Source organism: Nicotiana sylvestris, chromosome 4 (assembly GCF_000393655.2).
Source record: "Nicotiana sylvestris chromosome 4, ASM39365v2, whole genome shotgun sequence".
NCBI classification, from domain to species: domain Eukaryota; kingdom Viridiplantae; phylum Streptophyta; class Magnoliopsida; order Solanales; family Solanaceae; genus Nicotiana; species Nicotiana sylvestris.
The window spans coordinates 82,146,481-82,168,629 of record NC_091060.1 but is presented as its reverse complement, the minus strand read 5'-3'; the positions used below and the strand labels follow the sequence as shown (position 1 = coordinate 82,168,629).

The 22,149-nt window shown below is 37.2% G+C and overlaps 1 protein-coding gene across 1 annotated transcript; it reads left to right on the top strand.

Annotated features, from left to right (window-relative positions):
* Window positions 1-5,714: 5,714 nt before the first annotated feature.
* Window positions 5,715-21,337, top strand: LOC104236980 (uncharacterized). The gene is made up of 11 exons (XM_009791038.2): window positions 5,715-6,254; window positions 9,375-9,775; window positions 10,658-10,735; window positions 11,268-11,370; window positions 12,103-12,191; window positions 14,027-14,138; window positions 15,962-16,015; window positions 16,102-16,150; window positions 18,756-18,856; window positions 20,535-20,650; window positions 20,729-21,337. Exons 1-11 carry the CDS (start codon window positions 5,823-5,825, stop codon window positions 21,066-21,068), a joined length of 1,875 nt encoding a protein of 624 aa, XP_009789340.1. The 5' UTR covers window positions 5,715-5,822; the 3' UTR covers window positions 21,069-21,337.
* The last annotated feature ends 812 nt before the right edge of the window (window positions 21,338-22,149 follow it).

The window sequence follows — 22,149 nt, the reverse complement described above, 5'->3', positions numbered from 1 at the left end:
GTAGAGAAGAGCTTGGTGAACCTGTCCAATCTCAACAAACCATCGGTAGACATAGCTGCTCCATCACCGGTCTGAGCTACCACACCTGGCTGAACTGCTCCAACTAGCAAAGCTGCTAGAGTCTGAAACTGGGTAGCCATCTGCTCTGGAGTGCGAGTAGCAGGAGTCTGGGCTCCTCCTCCAGCCTGAGAGACGGATGGTGCTACAAGAAGCAAGCCTGCCCGGGTGAAACTCTCCATAAGGCCCACTAGATGGACCAGAGAATCCTGGAGTACTAGGGTAGCAATAAACCCCTCTGGGACCTGAGCTGGGCCCACCAGAACTGTCTGGGCCGGAACCTCATCATCAAAGTCAACCTGAGGCTCCGCCGCTGGTGCTGCTGCTCTGGGCTGAGCTCCCCCTACCTCGGCCTCTAGAACGGCCTCGGCCTCGCCCTCTGCCCCTTATGGGAGCTGTTGTTGGGGGCTTGGGCTGCTGATTGGTGGATGAGGAAGCGCGTGTTCTCGCCATCTGCAAAAGAATAAAGTAGAAATTCAATTAGCATTGAGAAACCAAACCGCATGACAGGAAAGAATAAATGTGAAGTTTTTCCTAACTCTGTAGCCTTTGGGGGATAAATACAGACGTCTCCGTACCGATCCCTCAGACTTTACTAAGTTTGTCCGTGAATTGTAAGAACTATATAACCTAGAGCTTTGATACCAACTTGTCACAACCCGGATTTCCCACTCTCGGGAGTCGTGTTGGTGCCTACTCGTGAAAGCTAGACAAGCCGCGTAATATAGAATCACTAACTCTTTTATTTAGCCCTTTTAACATTTTAAATTAACATGCGATCAACAGTGAAATATTAATAATAAATAAATACATGCGGAAGACTTAATTTGATAACTTAGCCAAACTAGTACGACAATACCAACATACATCTCTACCCGGAATCTGGTGTCACAATATCATGAACCAACTACGAATGCTACATACAAATGTCTGGAAAGAAAAGTACAATCTGTCTCTAAAGTAAATGAAAACAGAATACATATAAAGATAGAAGAGAACGCCGGGCATGCAGACGTCTGCAGGACTACCTCGGTATCTCTAACTAGACTGAAGGCAGCCGCCCAATGCTATGGTCCAAAAGCTACCGCTCTGGGATCTGCACATAGTGCAGAGTGTAGTATCAGCACAACCAACCCTATATGTTGTTAAATGTCTGGCCTAACCACAGCGAAGTAGTGACAAGGCTAGGACCAGACTACCAGATAAATCTGTGCAATTATATAATGTGCAGCGGAAAATAAAATAGGAATAAACAAGTAAAGATGGGAGGGGGTACATGCTGCGAGGGAATATCAATATCAACAGTAAATTAAGAGAAAGGCAGGGCAATTTAGAATTTATAGCAAAACAATAAGGAACTCGTAACCAGTCCATAAACATTGGTATTATCAATTGTTGCGGTGCGCAACTCGATCCCACAACATAATAACACTGTTGCGACGTGCAACCCGATCAATATCATTTATCACTATTGCGACGTGCAACCCGATCCAATTATATTATTGTTGCGGCGTGCAACCCGACCCAATTATATCATTGTTGCGGCGTGCAACCCGATCCAAATATAATATTGTTGCGACGTGCAACCTGATCCAAATATAATATTATTGCGGCGTACAACCCGATCCAAATATAATATTATTGCGGCGCGCAACCCGATATATATATACAGTTCAACACCAATCCCAACAAGAGTCCCGTCAAGGGATCAATAAAGAAACAACACTATCCCGGCAAGGGAATCGACAGTATAAGTAAATACGTCCCCGGCAAGGGAAAATCAGCTATAACCTAACTTGTTCCAACATCTAACTACCTCAACCATCACCAATACTTAATCATAAGTAATTTCCACGAGGATAATCATAATCCTTGTTCAACATAGAGAATCAACAACTTAGGCATTCGTAGTATTTATTCAGAATACAACAATTTTAATTTAAGACTCACGGTCATGCTTGCACCAACGTATAGATACTCGTCACCATGCCTATACGTCATACTCAACAAGTAACATGTAGAAAATAGGACACAACTCCTAATCCCTCAAGCTAAGGTTAGACCAAACACTTACCTTGAACTTCCACGGACAACTTAAGCCTCAAACACCGCTTTTCCTTTTGAATTTGGCTCCAAATCAATTGTATCTAGACATAATCGACTTAATAACATCAATAAACCTTACACAATTCAATTCCAATGTTTAATTATAGATTTCCCATCATTCTTCCCAAAAAGTCAAAAATCGACCCCGGGCTCGCTTGGTCAAAACACGAGGTTCAGACCAAAACCCGATCACCCATTCACACACGAGTCCCAATATGTAATTAATTTCGAAATCCGACCCCAAAACAAGGTCTAAATTCCAATTATACAAAAAGCCCTAACTCTACCCAAATTCCTAATTTTCTACCCTTAAGAACATGATTTAGGCCTAGAAATCTAATGGGTGTTAATGGAAATTGAAAAAAATGAGTCTAAGATTACATACCTATGAATTTGTGGTGAAGTTCTCTTTCAAAAATCGCCCAATTTGGAGTTTGGAAGAAGAAGTTATGAAATTTTGGTGAAATACCGAGTGTTCTATTACTGTTTAAAAATCACTGGGCAGGCCTCCATCGCGTTCGCGATGGGTTAGGCCTAGGTGACCTTCGCGTTTGCGTTCGTCGGCTCGCGTTCGCGGAGCTTCAGCTCCTGGAGCCTTCGCGTTCGCGGTCAGATGGCCGCGTTTGCGTAGAACAAATGTGAACCCCTCCCCCAGGCCATTAGCCTTACGCGTTCGTGAAGGGTACTCCCCCCACAGCCTCGCGTTCGCGTCCCAAGCTCTGCGTTCCTGAAGAGCAAACTGGCACTTGAGGAAATTGCCTTACGCGTTCGCGAGTGGGACTATGCGAACGCGAAGAACAAAACCTCTGTGCACTGAGACAGCAAAAACCTACAATTTTTCCTAAGTTCAAAACCTTCCGAAACCTATCCGAAACTCACCCGAGCCCTCGGGGCTCCAAAACCAAACATGCATACTAACTCAAAAATATCATATGAACTTATTCGTGTGATCAAATCGCCAAAATAACCTCTTAAACAACGAATTTAGCATAGAAATCTAAGAACAATTTCAAAACTTTCAAAGTATCAATTTTCACAACTACGGGTCCGAATCACCTCAAACGACTTCCGTTTCTTACCAAATTTCACATACTCATCTTAAATAACATATAAGACCTATACCGGGCTCCGGAACCAAAATACGTTCCCGATACCATCAAATTCTAAGCACATTTCATTTCCAAAACTCATAAATAATTCAAGAAAACAATTTTATTTAAAAATTCATTTCTCGGGCTTGGGACCTCGGAATTCAATTCCGGGCATACGCCCAAGTCCCATATTTTCCTACGGACCCTCCGGGACTGTCAAATCACAGGTCCGGGTCCGTTACCCAAAATATTGACCGAAGTCAACTTAAATCCATTTTAAAGTCAAAATTCATCATTTTTCACAGATTACACATAATGGCTTCTCGGCCACGTGTCCGGATTGTGCACGCAAATCGAGGTGATGCTGAAAGAGGTTTTAAGGCCTTGAAACGCAGAATTCATTTTAAAACAAGTGATGACTTTTTGGGTCATCACATTAAAAAATGTTGACTGAAGTCAACTCAAATGAGGGTTTTAAGCAAAAATCTTTATTTTTATCAACTTTCAACATAAAAACTTTTCGGATACACGGTCGGACTGTGCACGCAAATTGAGGAGGGATAAAATGAGGTTTTAAGGCTTCAGAACACAGAATTTGGTTTTAATCACAAGATGACCTTCACATCAACCCAAATTTATGAAATTCTTCCGAAATGCTAAATTCCACAATAGGCGCCGAAATGCTCCCGGGTCATCCAAAACCCGATCCAGATATAAGCCCAAGTCCAAAATCATCACACGAATCTATTGAACCTCCAAATCCTGATTTCGAGGTCGTTTACTCAAAAATCTAATCTTAGTCAATTCTTCCAACTTAAAGCTTCCGATGTGAGAATTTTCTTTTCAAAATAACTCCGAACTTCCCAAAATTCAATTCCGACCATGCGTACAAGTCATAATACCTAAAGTGAAGCTGCTCATGGCCTCAAACCGCCAAATAACGTGCTAGAGCTCAAAATGACCGGTCGGGTCGTTACATCCAAATCCAACTTCTATCATCTGTGATATTGGCAAGCGCGATAAACTTGTGAGACAAATAAAGAGAATAGAGTTTGGTTCCTTAGAATCGAGCCATTTTAGGCGATTGGAGTTTTCTGGTGGTCAAAAAGCATTCACCACTCTAAACCACTGATGGTCTGAAAAAACCCTATCAATAGTATTGGGCGACCTCCATTGTTTCAAAACCATGGATTCCTATTGATTTTTTTCCTGAAATTCCAAAATTAAATTTATTTTTCTTGTTTAACCATGAACATAGTGGTGTTGTGAATTTGATCTGGAAATAAGAGAGAGAAATAACACTAAAGAAAAAGAGAAAGAAGAAGAATAAAAATAAGGAAAGGAATGAAGGTGGGTGAACATCGAAGAATGGAGAGGTGGGTGAACAGAGAGAAGTGTCAGGTCTATTTCTCTTTTTTTTTTTTAATTTATAACTTCTTTTTTGTTTATTTAGTATTTAAAAATAGGACCCACAAATAACATATGTCAAGTAATAAATAATCTAGTATATGACGTGTTGTACATGTCAGCACAATTGATATAAACGCACTACTGAATCTATTTATTAGTACTTATTCCGTCAAGTTCGAGTGTTCAAATGAGAAAGTCCAAAGTTCATGTTCACTTTTCAAACGCCCTACAAGTCTAAGTGGCTAGGAAGCCATTCTAACTAATAAAAATAGAAGCTCCTAAAATTAATGAATATTGATCATATATAACTAACTTAATAAAGGAAGAGACTTTGTCTCAAATTCAGTTTAAACTTTATTCTAATGTCATAATTTTATCAATTTAATTTCACAAGTTATTATGTTTTTTTAAAAGTTTTGGCAAGAACACATAGCCCTTAAAAATTTAAAAGTTTTTCTAAAGATATTTTTGAAAAGTTATTCTCAAATCTATTTGAGGAGACACAAACAGAATTAATTAGCTATACTTTTATTGCAATTCTTAAAAGAATTTTAAAATAACACAAAATATTAATGCATATGAATGGATTATTTTGGGGGCTTAATTGCACATATATAAATTATTTTGTATAATTACAATAAGATTTTTTTTCTCAAAGGTGATGATCTAGCAAACGATGCTTATCACGTTAAGCATCCTAAATGTTGCATATATGAATCTATTTTGAATTAGTATAATTTATGTAAGGTGTAATATCAAATTTAAAGTTCTAAATATTAGGACTTCTACCTAGTTTAATAAGGAAAGATTTAATAATAAATTTTAGTTGATTCTAAATTCCTAAATATTAGGAAAGTAACATAAATTATAATTTTGTTCAATATAAAATTTAAATATAAAAGGTAAAAAAGGTCAATGAGTATTTTAGATTTTGTGCTTTTAAATATAATATATAGATAGATAGAATTATAGATATATTTTAGATGAATTATTCATATGCTATATTTTTTGTATACTATTTATTTTTAGTTTAGACAGTTGAGCGAGCCTACAGATTAATTCTTCATTTAAATTGGCAAATTGAGTCCCCAAAACAGCAACCGTGAAGAATAAGAGCCTGCAATCAATAATTTCTCCATCAAAACCAGAAGAATCACCATGGGAGAGCATTCGAGCAGGAAAAAGAAGCACAAACTAGAAGAATCAGCCACTTCTTCGTCACAATCGTCTTCCGAGTCAGACGATGAAACTGACAGCTCTTCCGACGATGAAAACCGACGCAAGCGTCGGCACAAACGGCGTCGTCGCGAGGAGGAAAGGAGTCGGAGAAGCTCCTCGAGGAGCGATAAGCATAGAGAGAGGAAGAAGAGAGAGAAGAAGCATAGGAAGAAGCGGAAGCATAGAGGCAGCAGCAGCAATAGGAGATCAAAACGAGAGGGGAAGAGGAAGTATCCGGATTCTGATGAGTCGGACTCTGTTTCCGGGTCGGACTCTGATGATTCCCCGTCCGAGAGGCTTAGGGAAAGGCCGGAGGATGTGGTGAAAGGTATATTGCAGGAGTTTCCTACTGTAGCTGGTGATTTAGAACAGGTACTATATTTTGATTATTCTTTTTGTAATTAGCTAGCTAATTGTGTTATTGTTGTTGTCGTTTTTGTTGCTACGTTATACTCCATCCGTCTTGATTCTGTGATGGTATTTGACTAAGCACGAGGTTAAGTAAGAAAAAAAAGCTTTGGAAACTTGTGGTCTAAAACACGGCATAGAAATTTGTGTGTATATAAATCATCTCTGAAAAATGAAAAGTGTAAAGTTAAATTGTTTTTAAATATATACATATGTAATGTGTCATTCTTTTTGGATCAGAGTTAAATGAGACAAAGGAAGTGTAATATTAGTGATAGTGGAAGAAAATAATGTAATAGTAAAAATTAGTATAATAGAGAAAATATCAACATCAAAGTTCAAACTTAAATAGTCATTACATTTGGACTTTTGAAAGTTGTAAAAAAAAATGTCTTGAACGTTTTGGAGAGTCCCAAGATGGAGAAGTATTGTATAAATCACGGGACAGATAATCATTTTTTTGTATTAATTCATTAATTTTTTGTACAAGAATTTTTCCTTGTTATTTTAAAAGTTCCATGCACTTGAAAATTCCCATTCAGATTTTTTTTTGCAATTTCATTATCAGAAGATAGTTCACCGGAAATGTTAATTTAATTGATGGAGTTGGATAAGATGGTTGGATGGAACTCCTTTTTTTTTTTAAAGGCATTGTGTTAAACAGGCACCAAGAAGTTGCAGGGAACACAAAGTATGAGAAGTTGTTAACCAAATCCTTACCAAAATTCATAAGATGAAATACAAAGTCAGAACAACTCCCTTTGCACTTGCTGGAATTTCATTTAGGAGCTGGCCTTTTCTTTATCTTCATGATAGTAGTTATCACATTCTAAATTTAGCTGGATAGTGGTGTTAAGTCTTGTACCAAATCTAGCTACTAACATACCTTCAGTATTAGGGAATTAGAGAGTCCATGTTAAGTAAAGTGCAAACAGTGTCCATAGTTAAGCAGTTTCACAGTTTGAAAACCTATTTGTATATTCTCCTGTCTTCTGACAAAGGTTGGAGCAGATTTCTACCTCTTTACTCTCCGATTTGGTCATGTAGAAGCTCCCTGGGCTTTGTTCTAGTGGTAAGATCACAACACTTGATGTTAGAGTTAGGCGCATGTCACGGGTTCGAATACCGCAGCTAACTAAACCCTGGTATCTACGTAGAGAAGGTAGAAAGGGCAGGTCATTATCCACCGAGCTTCGAACCGTGCGCCACTACCCCTTGGAGATTTTTCGGTTATTGAAAATTAGGTCATGTTCTATAAAGCGGTAGTTAGACCGCTCATGTTGTATGGAGCCGAGTGTTGACCAGTCAAGAAATCTCATGTCTAGAAGTTGCCGTGAAGGAAATAAGGATGTTGAGATGGATGTGTGGGCATACCAGGAAAGATAAGATTAGGAATGAGTATATTAGGGACAAGGTGGACGTGACTCCTGTAGAAGATAAGTTGCGGGAATGGAGGCTGAGATGGTTCGGACATGTGAAGAGGAGAGACCCTGATTCCCCCGGTTAGGATGTGAGAGGTTGACCATGGGGGTTAGAGGAGGGGTAGAGGGAGGCCTACGAAGTATTGGGGTGAGGTGATTAGGCAGGACATGGTGCTACTGCAGCTTACCGAAGATATGACCCTCGAGAGGAAGGTGTGGAGGTCGAGGGTTAGGGTTGTGGGTTGATAGCAGTCTAGAATTTCGTCTAGTCTTTTCAGTAGTTTTAGTACTAGTCTTGTATTTTCCTATTCCTAGCCCTTTGCTATTACATGGTGTGTCATTATTTCCAGCAGGATTGACTCTATTCGTACAATGTTGTATTCTTAGATCTTTGTTATTGCACCTTGCATCATTTGCTTACGTGTCTTATTACCTTATTGTTGCTACTGTTTGTTTATTGCGTCATTTTTGCTTCTCTTGAGCCGAGTGTCCTTCGGAAATAACCTCTTTACCGTCATAAGGTGGGGGTAAGGTCTGCGTACACTTACCCTCTCCGGACTCCACTTATGGGATTTCACTGTTTTATTGTTATTGTTATTGTTGATGAAAATTAGGTCATGTAGGAGCTTTGGAGCCAGAATTCTGACTTTTAGCGATGAGTTATTTTTCCAATTGATCTGCCAAGAAAAGGCTGCATTATATGCAACAATGCGTTATTACGAGAACTAGAAGGACCTTACAAAGTGAATTAATCAATAGAGAACCAACATCTGTTTCCTTCCAGAATATTCTATCCGTAGTTTAAATTGCCCAGTTCAATTCCTTGATTTTGTTAGCTCCTTATCTTTTGTATAGGAAGCCCCTAGTGAGCTAACATTATCTATTTTTGTGAGCTTAACAGCTATGACTTCTTTTGTGACTTTACTTTCTGGTATTTGCATCTTCCTGATGCCCTATTTTAATCCAACATCTTACTTCATTAAAAAAAAAAAAAATTCCCCCCTGCAGTACCCTAGTTTCCATCAAAAGAAATCCTTTTCTACCTTGTATTAGTGAGTAAAGAAATGAGCTGTTTGGTTTTGTAGATATACATAAGGGATGCTTGTGTCCAGTGGTGGGGCGGGGATTCAAAAGAATGCTAAGAATGTTGCACCTGGGATTTGAACTTTAATCAATTTTTTAACCTTCTTTGCCACTATACTAGGTCAAGGGGATTCAACAATTTAAATATAGCAACAATTTTGATTATGTTCTATTTGTACAGTGCAGTTTATCAATGAAGGGGATTCAATTGAACCTCCTTTCTTCAGCTTAGCTCTGCCCCTGCTTTTGTCCGCTAGCATTCAATGTGTACAGAAGATTGGGTGTCGTTCATAGAGAATCACATTATGTTGTAGATTCTCTTACTTTTTGGTATATTTCTTGTATATGGGAGATTTATTGATAAAGTTAATACCATATCCAAAAAAACTTGTGTCCATAAGCTACTAATCGATTTGGTCGTTCATTAGTGCTAACATGGTATTCTAGGATTTTAAATCATAATAAATTCGTCTTCTAGCTAATATTTGACATATTCACTATGAGCATGAACATGCTTAAAAAGTTCTTGTTCTCATATGTAGGCAAATTCAGCTAACGTCTTCTGAAAAATTCTATGCAGCTTCTACAAATGATTGATGATGGACAAGCTGTAGATATAAGGGGTTTATCTGAAAAATTGTTGGTCAAGCGTCTGCAAAAGCTGTTCCTGTCCTTAAACCTTAAGGAAAGCGGCGATCATGTCTTTCTACTACCATCAAAAGCATCTCCTACTTTGGAGACTATAGGACCCTTAATCCGCTCCCAAATGCAACTTAAAAGTCAGGAGTTTTGTCAGAATGATGAGCACTCGAAGCCATGGGATTCAGGAGGCGGACAAGAAAGTTATAATGCCAATATGAGTTTGCCAAATGAAGAAGCTAGTGCTCATAATGTTAATTTGAGTTTGCCAAATGATAATGCTAACGCTTATGATGCTAATTTAAGTTTGCCTGCCAAAGAAGGTACCGGCCCAAAAAGGAGGTATGTTGATCTCACCCTCCTGCTCTATTTAACCTCTCAGCATCATGTTATGGTTGATCATACTAGCATGCTAACATCCCCTGGCTGTTTTTGCTTTACATAAAAGGAACATTGAACATGAAGGACAAGGGGGATCGAGATCAAGAAAAATTAGAATTAGTAACTCACAAAGGGCAGCAAATTTTTAAGTGGAAATGACGATGAGAGAACTATCAAGGAAGAGGAGGATTCAGAGTATGACGTAGAATATGAGACAATATAAAAGAAAGAGGACTTTGTTGGGCGATCCTATAACGAGAACTGAGCAAGGAAGCATTTCACCTAGAAATTTCAAGAATGCTAGGGAATGAATGTTCTTTAGGCAAATGACAAGAGTATAAAAGAGAAGGGCCTTCAACGTCTCTCTTTAATGATTATTGAAGACATTAGGGACCAAGCAATTTCTTATAAGGGGTATTAATTGCAAATGGGTAGTGTTTTTGGTCATCAAAATTGGTAGGAAACAAGTGTTTCGATCAGTTATAAAACACATGAATGACACCAGTACTCATCTTGGGCAAATTCTTCAGACTGACTAAGCATTACTTTGTAACATCAGTACCTTCTTTTTGTGAAGTCTTTATTGATAAAAGGAGTCCTTCCTTTTTTTTTTTGACAGTTTCTAATCTGTAAAGCATCCTTTTCCTTCTTGAACCTCCCCCCCCCCCCAAAAAAAAAAAAAAAAAGGGATTACTGTTTTCCTTCTTTTACCTGGGAAAATAAAATGTAGTGATTGTTGAATATGGTGGTTTCTTCACTATATTTTCTGATTTCTTCTTTTATGACCTCATCCTAATCCGATGTCGTCTTCATGTTTATTTTATCTCCTTTGTGCTTGTGCAGGGTTATTGGCCCCGCAATGCCTTCTGCAGAATTACTTGCTGCTGCAGCTAAATTGACAGAAGCACAAGCTGAGCTGAGGTAATCCTCTATCTACATTACAATTTATTCCCCCACTCAGATATGTACTCGTGGACTTGGATTTCAAGACTGGCTATCCCTATCGGTATTGATGAAGAGCTACTTTAACTGTATTGGCATTGCGCTTAATGAAGTAGATAATTTGATTCCTCCCTTAAGCTAATCAACTAGACCGTTCTACAGTAGTGATGAAGATGCTTCACATTGGGTGCATTTACTTCCTTCTGAAAGTTTTCAGTTCAGACATGGAAAAACAGATTGTTTTTGACACATAATACAAAGATTACTATGAGCTTCGTGATGAACTCACGATTTGACCAGCCTCTCTTTGTAATTTTACCCGTGCTTCTCTCTCCCTCTCTCTCCCTCTCTCTCTCTCTCCCTCTCTCTCTCTCCCCCATAAGTACTGGCTTTCAGTCAATTATATTATCCATTCCACACTTAAGAAGCTTCAAATAACAGTTTAGGTTGTCATGTATGGTATACCAGCCTATAGTGAACTGCATTAAATGTCTCTGGCTAATGTTTCCAGGGATGTTGAGTTGGAAGAAGATACTGAATTGTTTGTGGGACCTCCACCTCCTGCTTTGGTGACTGAGGTAGAATCAGCAAATGAGGCCGAGCGTTTTGAAGAGGTTCTTCCTGCATTCTCTTCTCTTTCCTATCAGCCTATCAGTTGTATCTACATAGATTTCCCCTGAATAATCATACCTGGGTCTAAAAGTTTCTTAGTACCTTCAATCTGACTTCACTACACTTGAAATTTTGATTTGGTAAACACTGTTCAAACAAAGTATTCCAGTTGTATTAGTTTACTTGACGGACTTTTTAATTTAAGGAAACCAAATGGAACTAACCCTCTAGATTTACAGATACCATTAACCAACACCAGTATGCACCTTCAAATAAAGAAGAATCCACCATGTAGTGTTGATATGGTACTGTAATTTGTATTTTCTTTTGGCAGGGGTGGAATTTGTAATTCGTTCTTTCTTTTTTTAATAAGGAGCCCTTTTTGGTTTGTCTGTTGGTTGGTTGCTCTCTCTCTTGATCGATCGATTTCTCGGTACAATTTCAGAAATTTGAACACTAAAAGTAGTGTAACCGTGTATCCTATATTCTCGTAGACACTTCCCAATCTCTCTGGGTCTTCGACTCTTCCTTTTCGCATCCTTTATGTCTTTGTTCTGTTGTCAACTTCTATATATACCTTCGTCACAATTTTTGCACTGCAGTTGTGGGTCTGGGTTTGGCTTATGTTCATGTTTGATATTTTTGGTAAATGTGAGTTGAGAATTTTCTTTTCTATGTAACTCTTAGTCGACAATCTGGACAATTGCGTATTATTATTTCTTATACCTGGTCAGGTTACAAGAATCATGGGAGCAGAGGCAGACAACTTATATGATGTTTTGGGTGTGAACAGAAATATGTTGGGTGATAACATAAAGAAAAGGTAATTTGATTGATTGTTCGTGGAGTGCTAAAACCTTTTTTCTTTATGGATTAGATTAGTATCTGTAGTTTTGATCCCCTGAAGTTATTATTTTCTTAGTTAAGAAGTTTTTTGTCTGCTCACCGTTCAATTTCTCAAACTTGGTCTGGCGGATGGCTAAGCTGCGGAAGACTTTCCTTTTTCTTCTAAATCATGCTTGATTGAAATTTTAAACCTGAAGAGTCAGTGGGGATGCTTCCTGACGGGCCTGTTATATGTTGCTTTCTTACAAGTAATGAGTGACAACTGAGGTGCATTGGTCTTTTGGCCTTGCACAGTATTGATCTTGATGAAAACTGAATATTGAAGTCCATAATTGATATTTTGCATCACTAGCTAATTTAACTCACTATATAAATACGGAATATATCGAGTCACTATGCAAATACTTTGAATATTAACTTAAACCTCTACTAATAAAAAAAAAGAAGGAAAACACACACACACATTAAGTTACACTTCTGAATGTCGTCACTGAATGTTAAATTCAAGTTGCATATGTTGGGCATAGATATGATGTCCAATACGGAAATAACTTCTTTGCTTAGTTTTTTATAAGGCGGTCAAATTTAATTTAAAAAGGGCATAATTGCCCTTATACAAGAAGTATACCGAAAAGTAAAAAGTATAAAAATCTTGCATAAAAATATGATTTTCTACCAACAACATCCGATCTTCTATTCTTATGGAGATCTCATGGGTGGAGTCAACTGTACAAAGTCCTCCTCTATTCCCTCAAAAGCCTTTTTGGTTCTCTCTCCAAATGGTCCACATAAGTGCAAGTGGAGGAATATCCCATGCTTTGTGTCCTCTTTTCCAACTTCTGAAGGTCCAATGGAACATTGCTTCTTTAACCGAGCTTGACATCACTCATTGAAGACCAAACCATCCCAGTACTTTCCACCATAACCTAGATGCTATCCGACAGTGTAAAAGAAGGTGATTCACGTCGCTCTCAAGGCTTTGGTCTAGTGGTAAAGGCTCAACACGTGATGTGCAGTTCGAACCCTGCCCCAGAAAAAAGCTTGATATTTAAGTGGGGAAAGATTAGAAAAATAAAGAAGATAGAGGAGCATGTTCAAAAAAAGGTGATTCATGTCTTCTCCTTAACATTTATACATAATGCACCAACTGACAGATATAATCTTCCTCTTCCTCTTCCTCATATTCTCAGCCACCAAGATCACCCATCCTCACAGCTATATTTTATTAATTGTTTATAATATATGATTTGAAAATAAAGTTTTAGTATATTCTGAAAATTGTTAAAAGTTATGGTTACTGAAATATTCAAACATGTTTGCTTTCATATTTGTTTATAGATTATTTATGACGTGTTATATAAAATCTAATAGTTTGTGACTTTTAGATTCATTGGTAAGTCAAGTTGCTTTCATTTAAGATTTCGTAAAGCATTTTGCCTTCATTTATTTTCAGGTTGGGGAGGGTTGAATGGACGGTTTATACTTTATTAATATACTATTTTAGGATTATATATCCAGCTGTGCCCTCATACAATGGTCTATTGTGATGATTAATATATGGCTGTGACACGAGACATTATACCATCACAATAAGGGAGGAATTTTAGCCACAAGTTGTTAACTGGTATTAGAGGAAGCATTGTTTCTTTCTTCCTCGTCTTGATGGTGAGACTACTCCTATTGGCATGTGAACCACGGATGTGGATTAGTTACCAATCGACTGTTAACTTGTAGCTGCTGCTGTCATGCTGCTAAATAAATGCACCTTTAAACTCTGTTCTCATTTATTTGTTAATTTGGTGTATGTTTTAGGTACTGGAAGCTGTCTCTGATGGTGCATCCTGATAAATGCTCTCATCCTGAAGCTCACCAAGCGTTCATCAAGCTGAACAAAGCCTTTAAAGATTTGCAAGATCCGGACAAAGTGAGTAACTAAGTGATGCCATCATTTATATTCCTCACGAACTTTGCTCTGCCAGGAGAAGCTTCTTTAGTGTCTGGCATAAAACCATGTTTTATTTTCAAGTAGCTAAGGCTAAGCGCAGATATCTTTCATTTGTTTTTTATTATCAGACATCAGTTGGACATTTTGTCTAAGCTAGCTAGGGTAACTGGTATCTAGTCATTTTTGTGTAGATGCCAGTCCCATATATTTTTTTACCAAATGTTTTTGCTTACTCTTCGTTCTCTCTTTTTTTTTTTAAAAAATTTATTGTACATAGTGGGTAGGAGAAGGGGAAATGGACAAGGGAATTACATGGTAGGGAATCAAAACCCTCACCATCAAGGTGAAAGTTTTGAATCTTTTTGAATCTCTTAGTTAATTTTGAGTTGGACCATCATTTCATATTGTCTTTTTATCAAATTTGCCTTAGTGTTATTTAGGATAGCTAATTTGGATTTGCTATATGCTGTGTGAATCAATTATTTTGGTGTTGTTTTTCTTTCTTGTTTTCTTGGTATGCATTTATTTGGTTCAGATAAAATAAAATTTATTTTTGTGTTTTCGCTAATATTTGAAAAATTTCTTAAGTGTCAGCTGATCTGTGTGCCAAGAATTTTGGTGTGAATGTCAAAATTCAGCAGTTGACATCAATGCCACATTCTGTTTAACAACAACAAACCTAGTATAATCCCACAAGTGGGGTCTGGTGAGGTGTAGTGTGTACGCAGACTTTACCCCTATCTTGAAGGCAGCGAGGTTGTTTCCAATAGATCCCCGGCTCAAGGACATACGCAGTGCCACATTCTATTTACTAGTGTATAACTTTCTTGGCTTATAATTTTACCTAGGAGTTGATAGATACTCAAATTTTTGCTTAAATGATGAAATAAAGAAGACTTATTAAAAATAACAATGAAATAGGGAAAGAAAAGAACTAGGAAATAGAGAAGTGAAGCCTTTTACCTACTCAGGAAGTTGAAAAAATCATCAAAACTTGATGGTTTTTTCACTTAATAAGCAAACCAGCAGAGATTATGAAGTCTACCAATACCTTATTCTGTTCCATATCGTATATCTAGTCATGTGACAGGTTGAGTAATTAGCTTATTAAAAAGTCAAAACTCAACAAATATGACTTGGGTTGCTTGTTTTATCCATACAATCATTATTAACTACTCAAGACACCATTATATGTTTTTCGCATTTGTACTTTGGCAATGCAATCTTCTACATCTACAAGTGACATGCAAATATGGATTCATCTTCTATTCAGGTTTTAGAAGGAAATTAAGAAACAACATATGAAAGCTAAAATCTCTTTGGCTTTCTTGTTCCTGCAGAGAACAAAATAGGCACTGCCTTGTGCTCTCACCTTTCGATAGAAATTAAAATGCTCAGGCAGGAAATCATACTTTTGCAAGAAACTGTCAAAAAGTGTCTTAGAGAAGCTCAGTGGGATCAGGTGTAGGGTTTTCCTCCTAAGAGCAGCGGTGCTAGATGTATCTGTTACTTTCTCACTTTCATCTCACTTCACTGATTCATTGTCTAAATGTATAGCAAATGAAAAATAAGCAGGATATGACCACTCAGGACTAACACATTGAAAATTTCTTGCTATCGTTTGATGCATTAGCATCAGGCATTCTTTAACTGTAGCTTATCACTGTTCCATTTCATTTCCTTATACTTATTTTGTGACCTTTCTATATTTTCTGGAACATTTACAGCATGGCAATGTTTTATTGGTGGTTTTTCCAATGCTGTTTTCTTGTGACTTATCAAAAAGATGTTTTCTTTTGTAGAGGAAAGTGTTCGATGATAAAATAAAGCACAAGGAAGAACAAGAGGAACTTAAGGTACATTCTTTGTGTCCCATGTGGTATGAAGATAACTCAAAGCTCTCTTGTCTGTGAATCTGTTAATGGAAGATTTGGTTCTGTAGGCAGATTTACAAGCTATGCGTGAAGCCGCCCTATGGAGACGTGTGCAAGGTTAGCCCTTTTTGCTTTAACTTTGTTTATCATTGATTTTATTTTACACTTGATCAAATTTTTTATGTGACTTGTACTTAATTTTTCTATTCAAGTTCTCTTGTGCTTAATCCTATGTGATTTCTACCCTGAGCCGGAGGAGGCAAGTTCTAGTGTGCATAAGAAATTAAGAATTACACAAACAAAAGCATGGTATTTAAGTAGATAGAAGGGTAGAGGGACTGGCCGATTATCAGCCGAGTTCTGAACTGTAATCCACTGGCCCTTGGGGATTTATTGGTTATCCGAAAACAAAAAAAGAAGAAACTGAAGGAAAAAGAACAAATATGGCTAGTACATAGTCGGTATATTTTGCTATTCATTTTCATTCCTACCATTAAATATCATGTAATCATCGCGCGTTGAAAAGGGATGCAAAGCAAGTGCAGCCAAAGGTCAATTTACTGAAAATGACAGCACTTCTGGTTATCTCTGTATATAACCTCTAGGTCTTGTACCAGATGAACTGTCAAAGAATTAAGTCAATTTTTTGGGATGATACTCTTTATTTCAGTTTTGTGCCTATCCTCACCTTGTGTATGTCTTGTTTCAAAATAATGTTATTTGTTATTTGAAGTAACAATCTAGTAAATCATTTAAGGACAAGATTTCTGAGGTGAAAATAAGTAGTACACTAACGGTAGCAAAATGGATAAAAGAAAACAATTATCCACCCATATTATCCATTAAAAAATGGGTTGGATAAGGAACTTTTTTAAAACGAGTCAAATATGAGTAAGAACCATATTATTCACTAAGAAAATGGATAACCAATGCATAACTAATGAGTTTAACTCTTACATTTGTATAGCCTCAAATTGGGGATTTCTCAAGTTTGGGAGAATAAGAATTCTCCCAAAAGTGAATATATTCAAGAAGTCATGGATAATATGGATATCCGCCGGTTAACCCATTTTTTTATCCGTATTAAATATGGGTCGGTTCGGACAATTTATTCGTTTTTGTATTACCCGTTTTCGGCCCGTCCCGCCCGTTTGGCACCCCTACTAACAACTAACACTTTATTAATTGGTGTTTATCTCGGGATTGCTCTAAACATACTGCATGGGTCAAATGAGTGGTTTTAAAGACGTAGTTAAATACAGGAAAAAAGAAAATGCTTTCTCTTGAATAGCTTTAGTTTTTTAAATGGGGTGATAGACAAAAATCAACATAGTAGTAGAGCAAGGGTCTACCTTGTCGTAATAAAACTTCTTCCACATGTTTGGGCCACAAGTGAGGTGGCATGTTACAGACAAATACTAAAAATGTTTCATCTCTAGCTTAAACTTCCAGAATGATGGTACATACAATTAGCAGATAGGTCTCATATACACCAGATAAATGTTTGTCTTTCTGACAGAATGGTATAATATGTTACACTCCAGTAATAGAACCTATTGTGAAACTGAAGTACCAGTTCTCCTCTTTTCCTGGTATGTGATTGTTGCCTTTGTCGCGTTCACCACCCTTGAAGGAGATTTGGAAGGTTACGGTCTAGCTCACGGCTCACCTGAGTTACTAGAGAGTCCATTGCTGATGGATAAAGCATAAGAAGACTATCTGTAGGTTCAGACATGTTATCTTTCCAATTCAGAAGTCCTGGATTGTCTATGTACTGTACAAGTAAGCTTCTTGTTAAGGATATGCATTCAACTGTAGAGAAGACCGACACAATTTAATATAGACAGCACGAGCGCATGCACGTGTGAGTTAGGAAGAGATATAGATGATAGTGTCGATGCAATTAATGTTGAATTAAGTTCCCTTAGCTTCATTTTCATGCTTGTCCTTTCACCTTTTGGTCGGTTAACTATTTATATCTCTACTTGAGAGAACATATTCCTCTGCTTTAAATATCCTGATTCTCGTCTTACTAGCATTTTACCTTGAAGATTTGTCTAAACTAACATTCCCAGCAAGTCTATCGTCATACTTTTGGTGTCAATTCTTGTAACACATTATTGAATTTTGTTTTCCTCCTTTACAGAGAACTTCCCTGTCTTTCTTTTTGCTGCGGTGGGAGGGGGTTGGAGAGAGTGTGCAGCTTCTTCTGGGATGTTGCATCCCGTGTATGGGGCATATGTACCACCTGATTTACATGCTTAAAGCTCATTCTGTTTCCATTAATAAGAACCTCACTTTTAGTTGAGATGTCTCTTAAGGACACCTCGTGTTGGATGGATGGCCGAGCAATATAGTTATGAAGTAATGTTGAGATGCAAGAGTGTCAATATTATCAGTGGCTTGTTCCAAATCTATTAATATTGGCTATGGTACTTGTCAATAAGATGGCTCTTTGCAAAATGTTCTGTTGGCTGAAAAGAATTGACAGAGAGTAGTTTCATTCTTTTCAAATTGAATTATGCAACAATTTCATAACAAAAATTCCGTATCACCCTTTCATTGAATACTTCTAACACCATGATTACTTTTTCAAACTGCAACTAAGTAATTTATAGTGGCTCAGTACTTCTTTTTGGGATAAAGTTGTGACTTGATATGTTTACAGCCTTTAATTTGAAGAGGAGAATTTCCTTTTAATCGGGAAAACTATTTGCTTCAGGTATCTCCATGGAAGGTGACGATCTGCTGTTAGCAGAGATGGAGGTCAAAGCTGCACCAAAGAGAGATGAATGGATGACAACGCTGCCTCCTGAAAGAAAAGTAAGGTTTTCATTCTTCCATCAATTTTGATGAGTGATGGGGATTTATTGATAATATAGATGACATATATGTTTTGATATTGGGTTGTTATTTGAAAACCATATCTTCTTTCAATAAGCTTTTTACTGTCTCGCGTTACTGCATATTGGAAAGATTTTGGACCTATATAAGGATGCTTCTTGCGTTATGGCTTATATGACTATGAAATAACCCAACACCATAGCTTGATTGTTGAAAAGCAAGAATCTAATAGAAGCAAACACAAATTGAACGGGAAGCTATGGCTCAGGGGATTTTGTTCAATGGAAGCACCAATTTCTTTTCCATACGAATGCCAGTATTTTATTCCCACCTCGAAGTTATAAGATAGAGTAATTTTAAAAAATAAAAATATATATATATATATATATATATATGCATACATGTAGAAATTCTTGCATGCATGATGTGCATATGTATATACATGCACTATATAAAAAAAAAACCCCAAAAAAGCATGCACTATATATAATGCTGGTCGAAAAGTTAAATAAAGGCAAAATACATACTTTACCCATCGACCTTGTACTCAAATTCCTCTTACACACTTGTTAAACACGGGAATAGTATTACACACCAAAACTTTTAAAAGTGTCACTTACACACCTCTTTTGCCATGTGTCACACGCGTGTATTACACATAAAAGAGGCGCGTGAAAACTAAAAAATTCACCCGAAATTAAGTCTTTTTTTTTTTTTAAAATTTTTTCCCCTTTTTTAACTATTTCCTTTAAATTAAAGTAAAAAATATAACCCATGTCTTCTTCCCCAACCCCAAAACCCAGTGTTTTCGCTCCCCCCACCCCCAACCCCCCGATCGTCTTTGTCCCCAATCCCCATCCTAGTTTTATCTACCCCTCATGTTTCGTCTCTCCAACCCCACGATCAAGAAGAAAAGAAAAAAAGAAGAAGAGCATAGGAGCTATTGGGTTTTGTAAAAATCACCATTATTGACTTTTTGAAAAAGCTTGAAAATTTAATCGGGTCTTGTTGATTTTGGTGTTCCATGACCTAAAAAATTAGTTTGAATTCGTGATTATTGTTGAGTAAAACTTTACTTAGGTAATTAATTTTGATAAAATTCAAAAAACACTATTAACAAGTTTGAAGCTTTGAGTTTGAGCTTGAATTTGAAATTTGTATAAGGATTTGATGGATGTTGTTAAAAATCGGCAAATAATTGAATCTATAGTTATGGAAGAAGGTTCTTGTGGTGGAAGGGTTGGTGGTAGTATGGTGGTGATGGAGAAGATATGGGGTTAGGAAGATGAAGAGGGGGAGGGGGAGGGGTTGCAGAGGTTTTTTTCAGTTTTTTTTTTCCCTCGATTTGACACGTGTCAGATGCTGATTAGCGCGTGTAAGAGCAATCTTTGAGCAGATGTGGTCAAACACCGAAGTGGTGTGTAATTGACACACCTTTAAAAGTTTTGGTGTGTAATATTATTTTCGTATTTAAGAGGTGTGTAAGAGGGATTTGGGGACAAGGTCGATGGGTAAAGTATGTATTTTGCCTTAAATAAAACGTGAAATCCTTGGCTAATTTCTGAATGAGAAACTGCTTCCTTGATGAAGTGTTTCTTTCCCTTTTTAACTTCGTAAAACTCTGCATGATGAATTCCTTGACTGATTAACTGCGTAGGGCGGCGTGACTATGCAATCAACGACGAGCTTTAGCAAGAGTTCGAAAGAAGGCCGAGGTGATACTAGTGCCTGGACAGACACCCCATCAGATCGAGCTCAGAAAGCCAAAATGAAGTATGTTCAACTTCTCTCATTCAGATTCTTTTGGATATTATATTATTAGATATTTCAGCTTAATTGTTTTGCATTCAGTTATTTGGAAGCCTTTAATGAGGCTTCAGCACTTGCTTCTAAAGAACAAGAAAAGAGTAGAGCAAGTGTCGACGCTGAACTGGTGGAACAGTACAATAAAGCGAAAAGATCAAAATCTATGGTAGAAAAGCACCAAGAAACGGTGCGGGCCAAATCAAAGAAAAAATCTAAGCAGGAATCAATGAAAGAAGAATGGGAAGGAAATCATCCATGGAAACCTTGGGACCGTGAAAAGGATTTGACAGCCGGAAGGCAAAACGTTAAGCTTGAAGCTGCAGACATGGCTCAGGGTCTCACTTCCAGGTTCTCTTCTGGATCTTTCCAAAGGAACTTCCTCTAGAAGAAATGTGCAGGCTTCAAGTAAGAGATCTTTTCTGATGTTCGAATTTGCATTAGCCCTTTAAATATTTTTACTTGAAAGAGAATATTCTGGGAACTCCGTTTTTCAATGTTTTTTTCTTGAACGTCCATCCCAAGTGTATCCATCAATTTGACATGTTGTAGGGATGTATGTGTAAACATCGAGGTACAGCTGATAACTTGCAGAATATTTGAGTCTTTATTAATCTAAGCATTGATGAGAGAATATATGACTTTATCTTTTACTCATATGGTTCAGAATTTGTAGCCTCATTCTCTTCTTCCCTTCACTCAATCAGTTCTGTTCAATTAAATAGAAGCCTTCAAATTCTTACAGATTATTTTCAAGTGATTGGATGTCTGAGCATCGAGAGATTTTTATGAGTTTCTCTTGTTATTATAGATCCAATTAGAGTCCTAAACTCTAGAGTAGATTGAAAAGGAGCAAGCAGTAACTAAAAACTCAAAACACGGTCTTTATCTAAAAACCAAAAAATGGCAAGATGAGGCCATGGCTGATGCATAAACTGAATGGCGAGAAAGCATAAAAACCAGTTGAAAAGTGTGAGCCCAATTCAATTCGAGGTCAAAGTCTTTACCAATTGCGGGTAAAATTTGATGGGGTGGCCAGTTTTCACCCTGCTATTTAAGCTATATTCAATTTTTTCAAAGAATATAACTTGTAGGTTGTAGCCAGTGCTGACAAACTTCAAAGACAATTGCTGTTGCTGCTTCTTTAGAAGAAAATGGAAGATTCAGAAGTGCATATTTATATCATGGACTGTAACAATATTTATATTTATTTGTAGGCATAATATATCGGGACCCTCTTGAATTAGATACATTTTTTTGTGCAAATCTAAATTAGTTCTGGTCTTTATTACTGCCCTGGACGACCTCAGCCCGAGGAGGTGTGATACACTCGCTGTCACGCGGATATTTTTTGGCCACATGATATTTTTTTAATAATAAAATATATGTTCTTACCTTTTCAAATTCATTAATCTTTTTAAATCATTGTTTCCAGCCAAATTTGTAAGAATTATGTTTGGAACTTCATT

What these genes read in the sequence shown, in the direction of transcription:
- LOC104236980 (XM_009791038.2), top strand. Translation starts at nt 5,823, where the DNA reads ATGGGAGAGCATTCGAGCAGGAAAAAGAAGCACAAACTAGAAGAATCA. An exon ending in AGGCCGAGCGTTTTGAAGAG is followed by an intron (nt 11,371 to 12,102) that starts GTTCTTCCTGCA and finishes ATACCTGGTCAG; the next exon opens with GTTACAAGAATCATGGGAGC. An exon ending in GGTGATAACATAAAGAAAAG is followed by an intron (nt 12,192 to 14,026) that starts GTAATTTGATTG and finishes TGTATGTTTTAG; the next exon opens with GTACTGGAAGCTGTCTCTGA.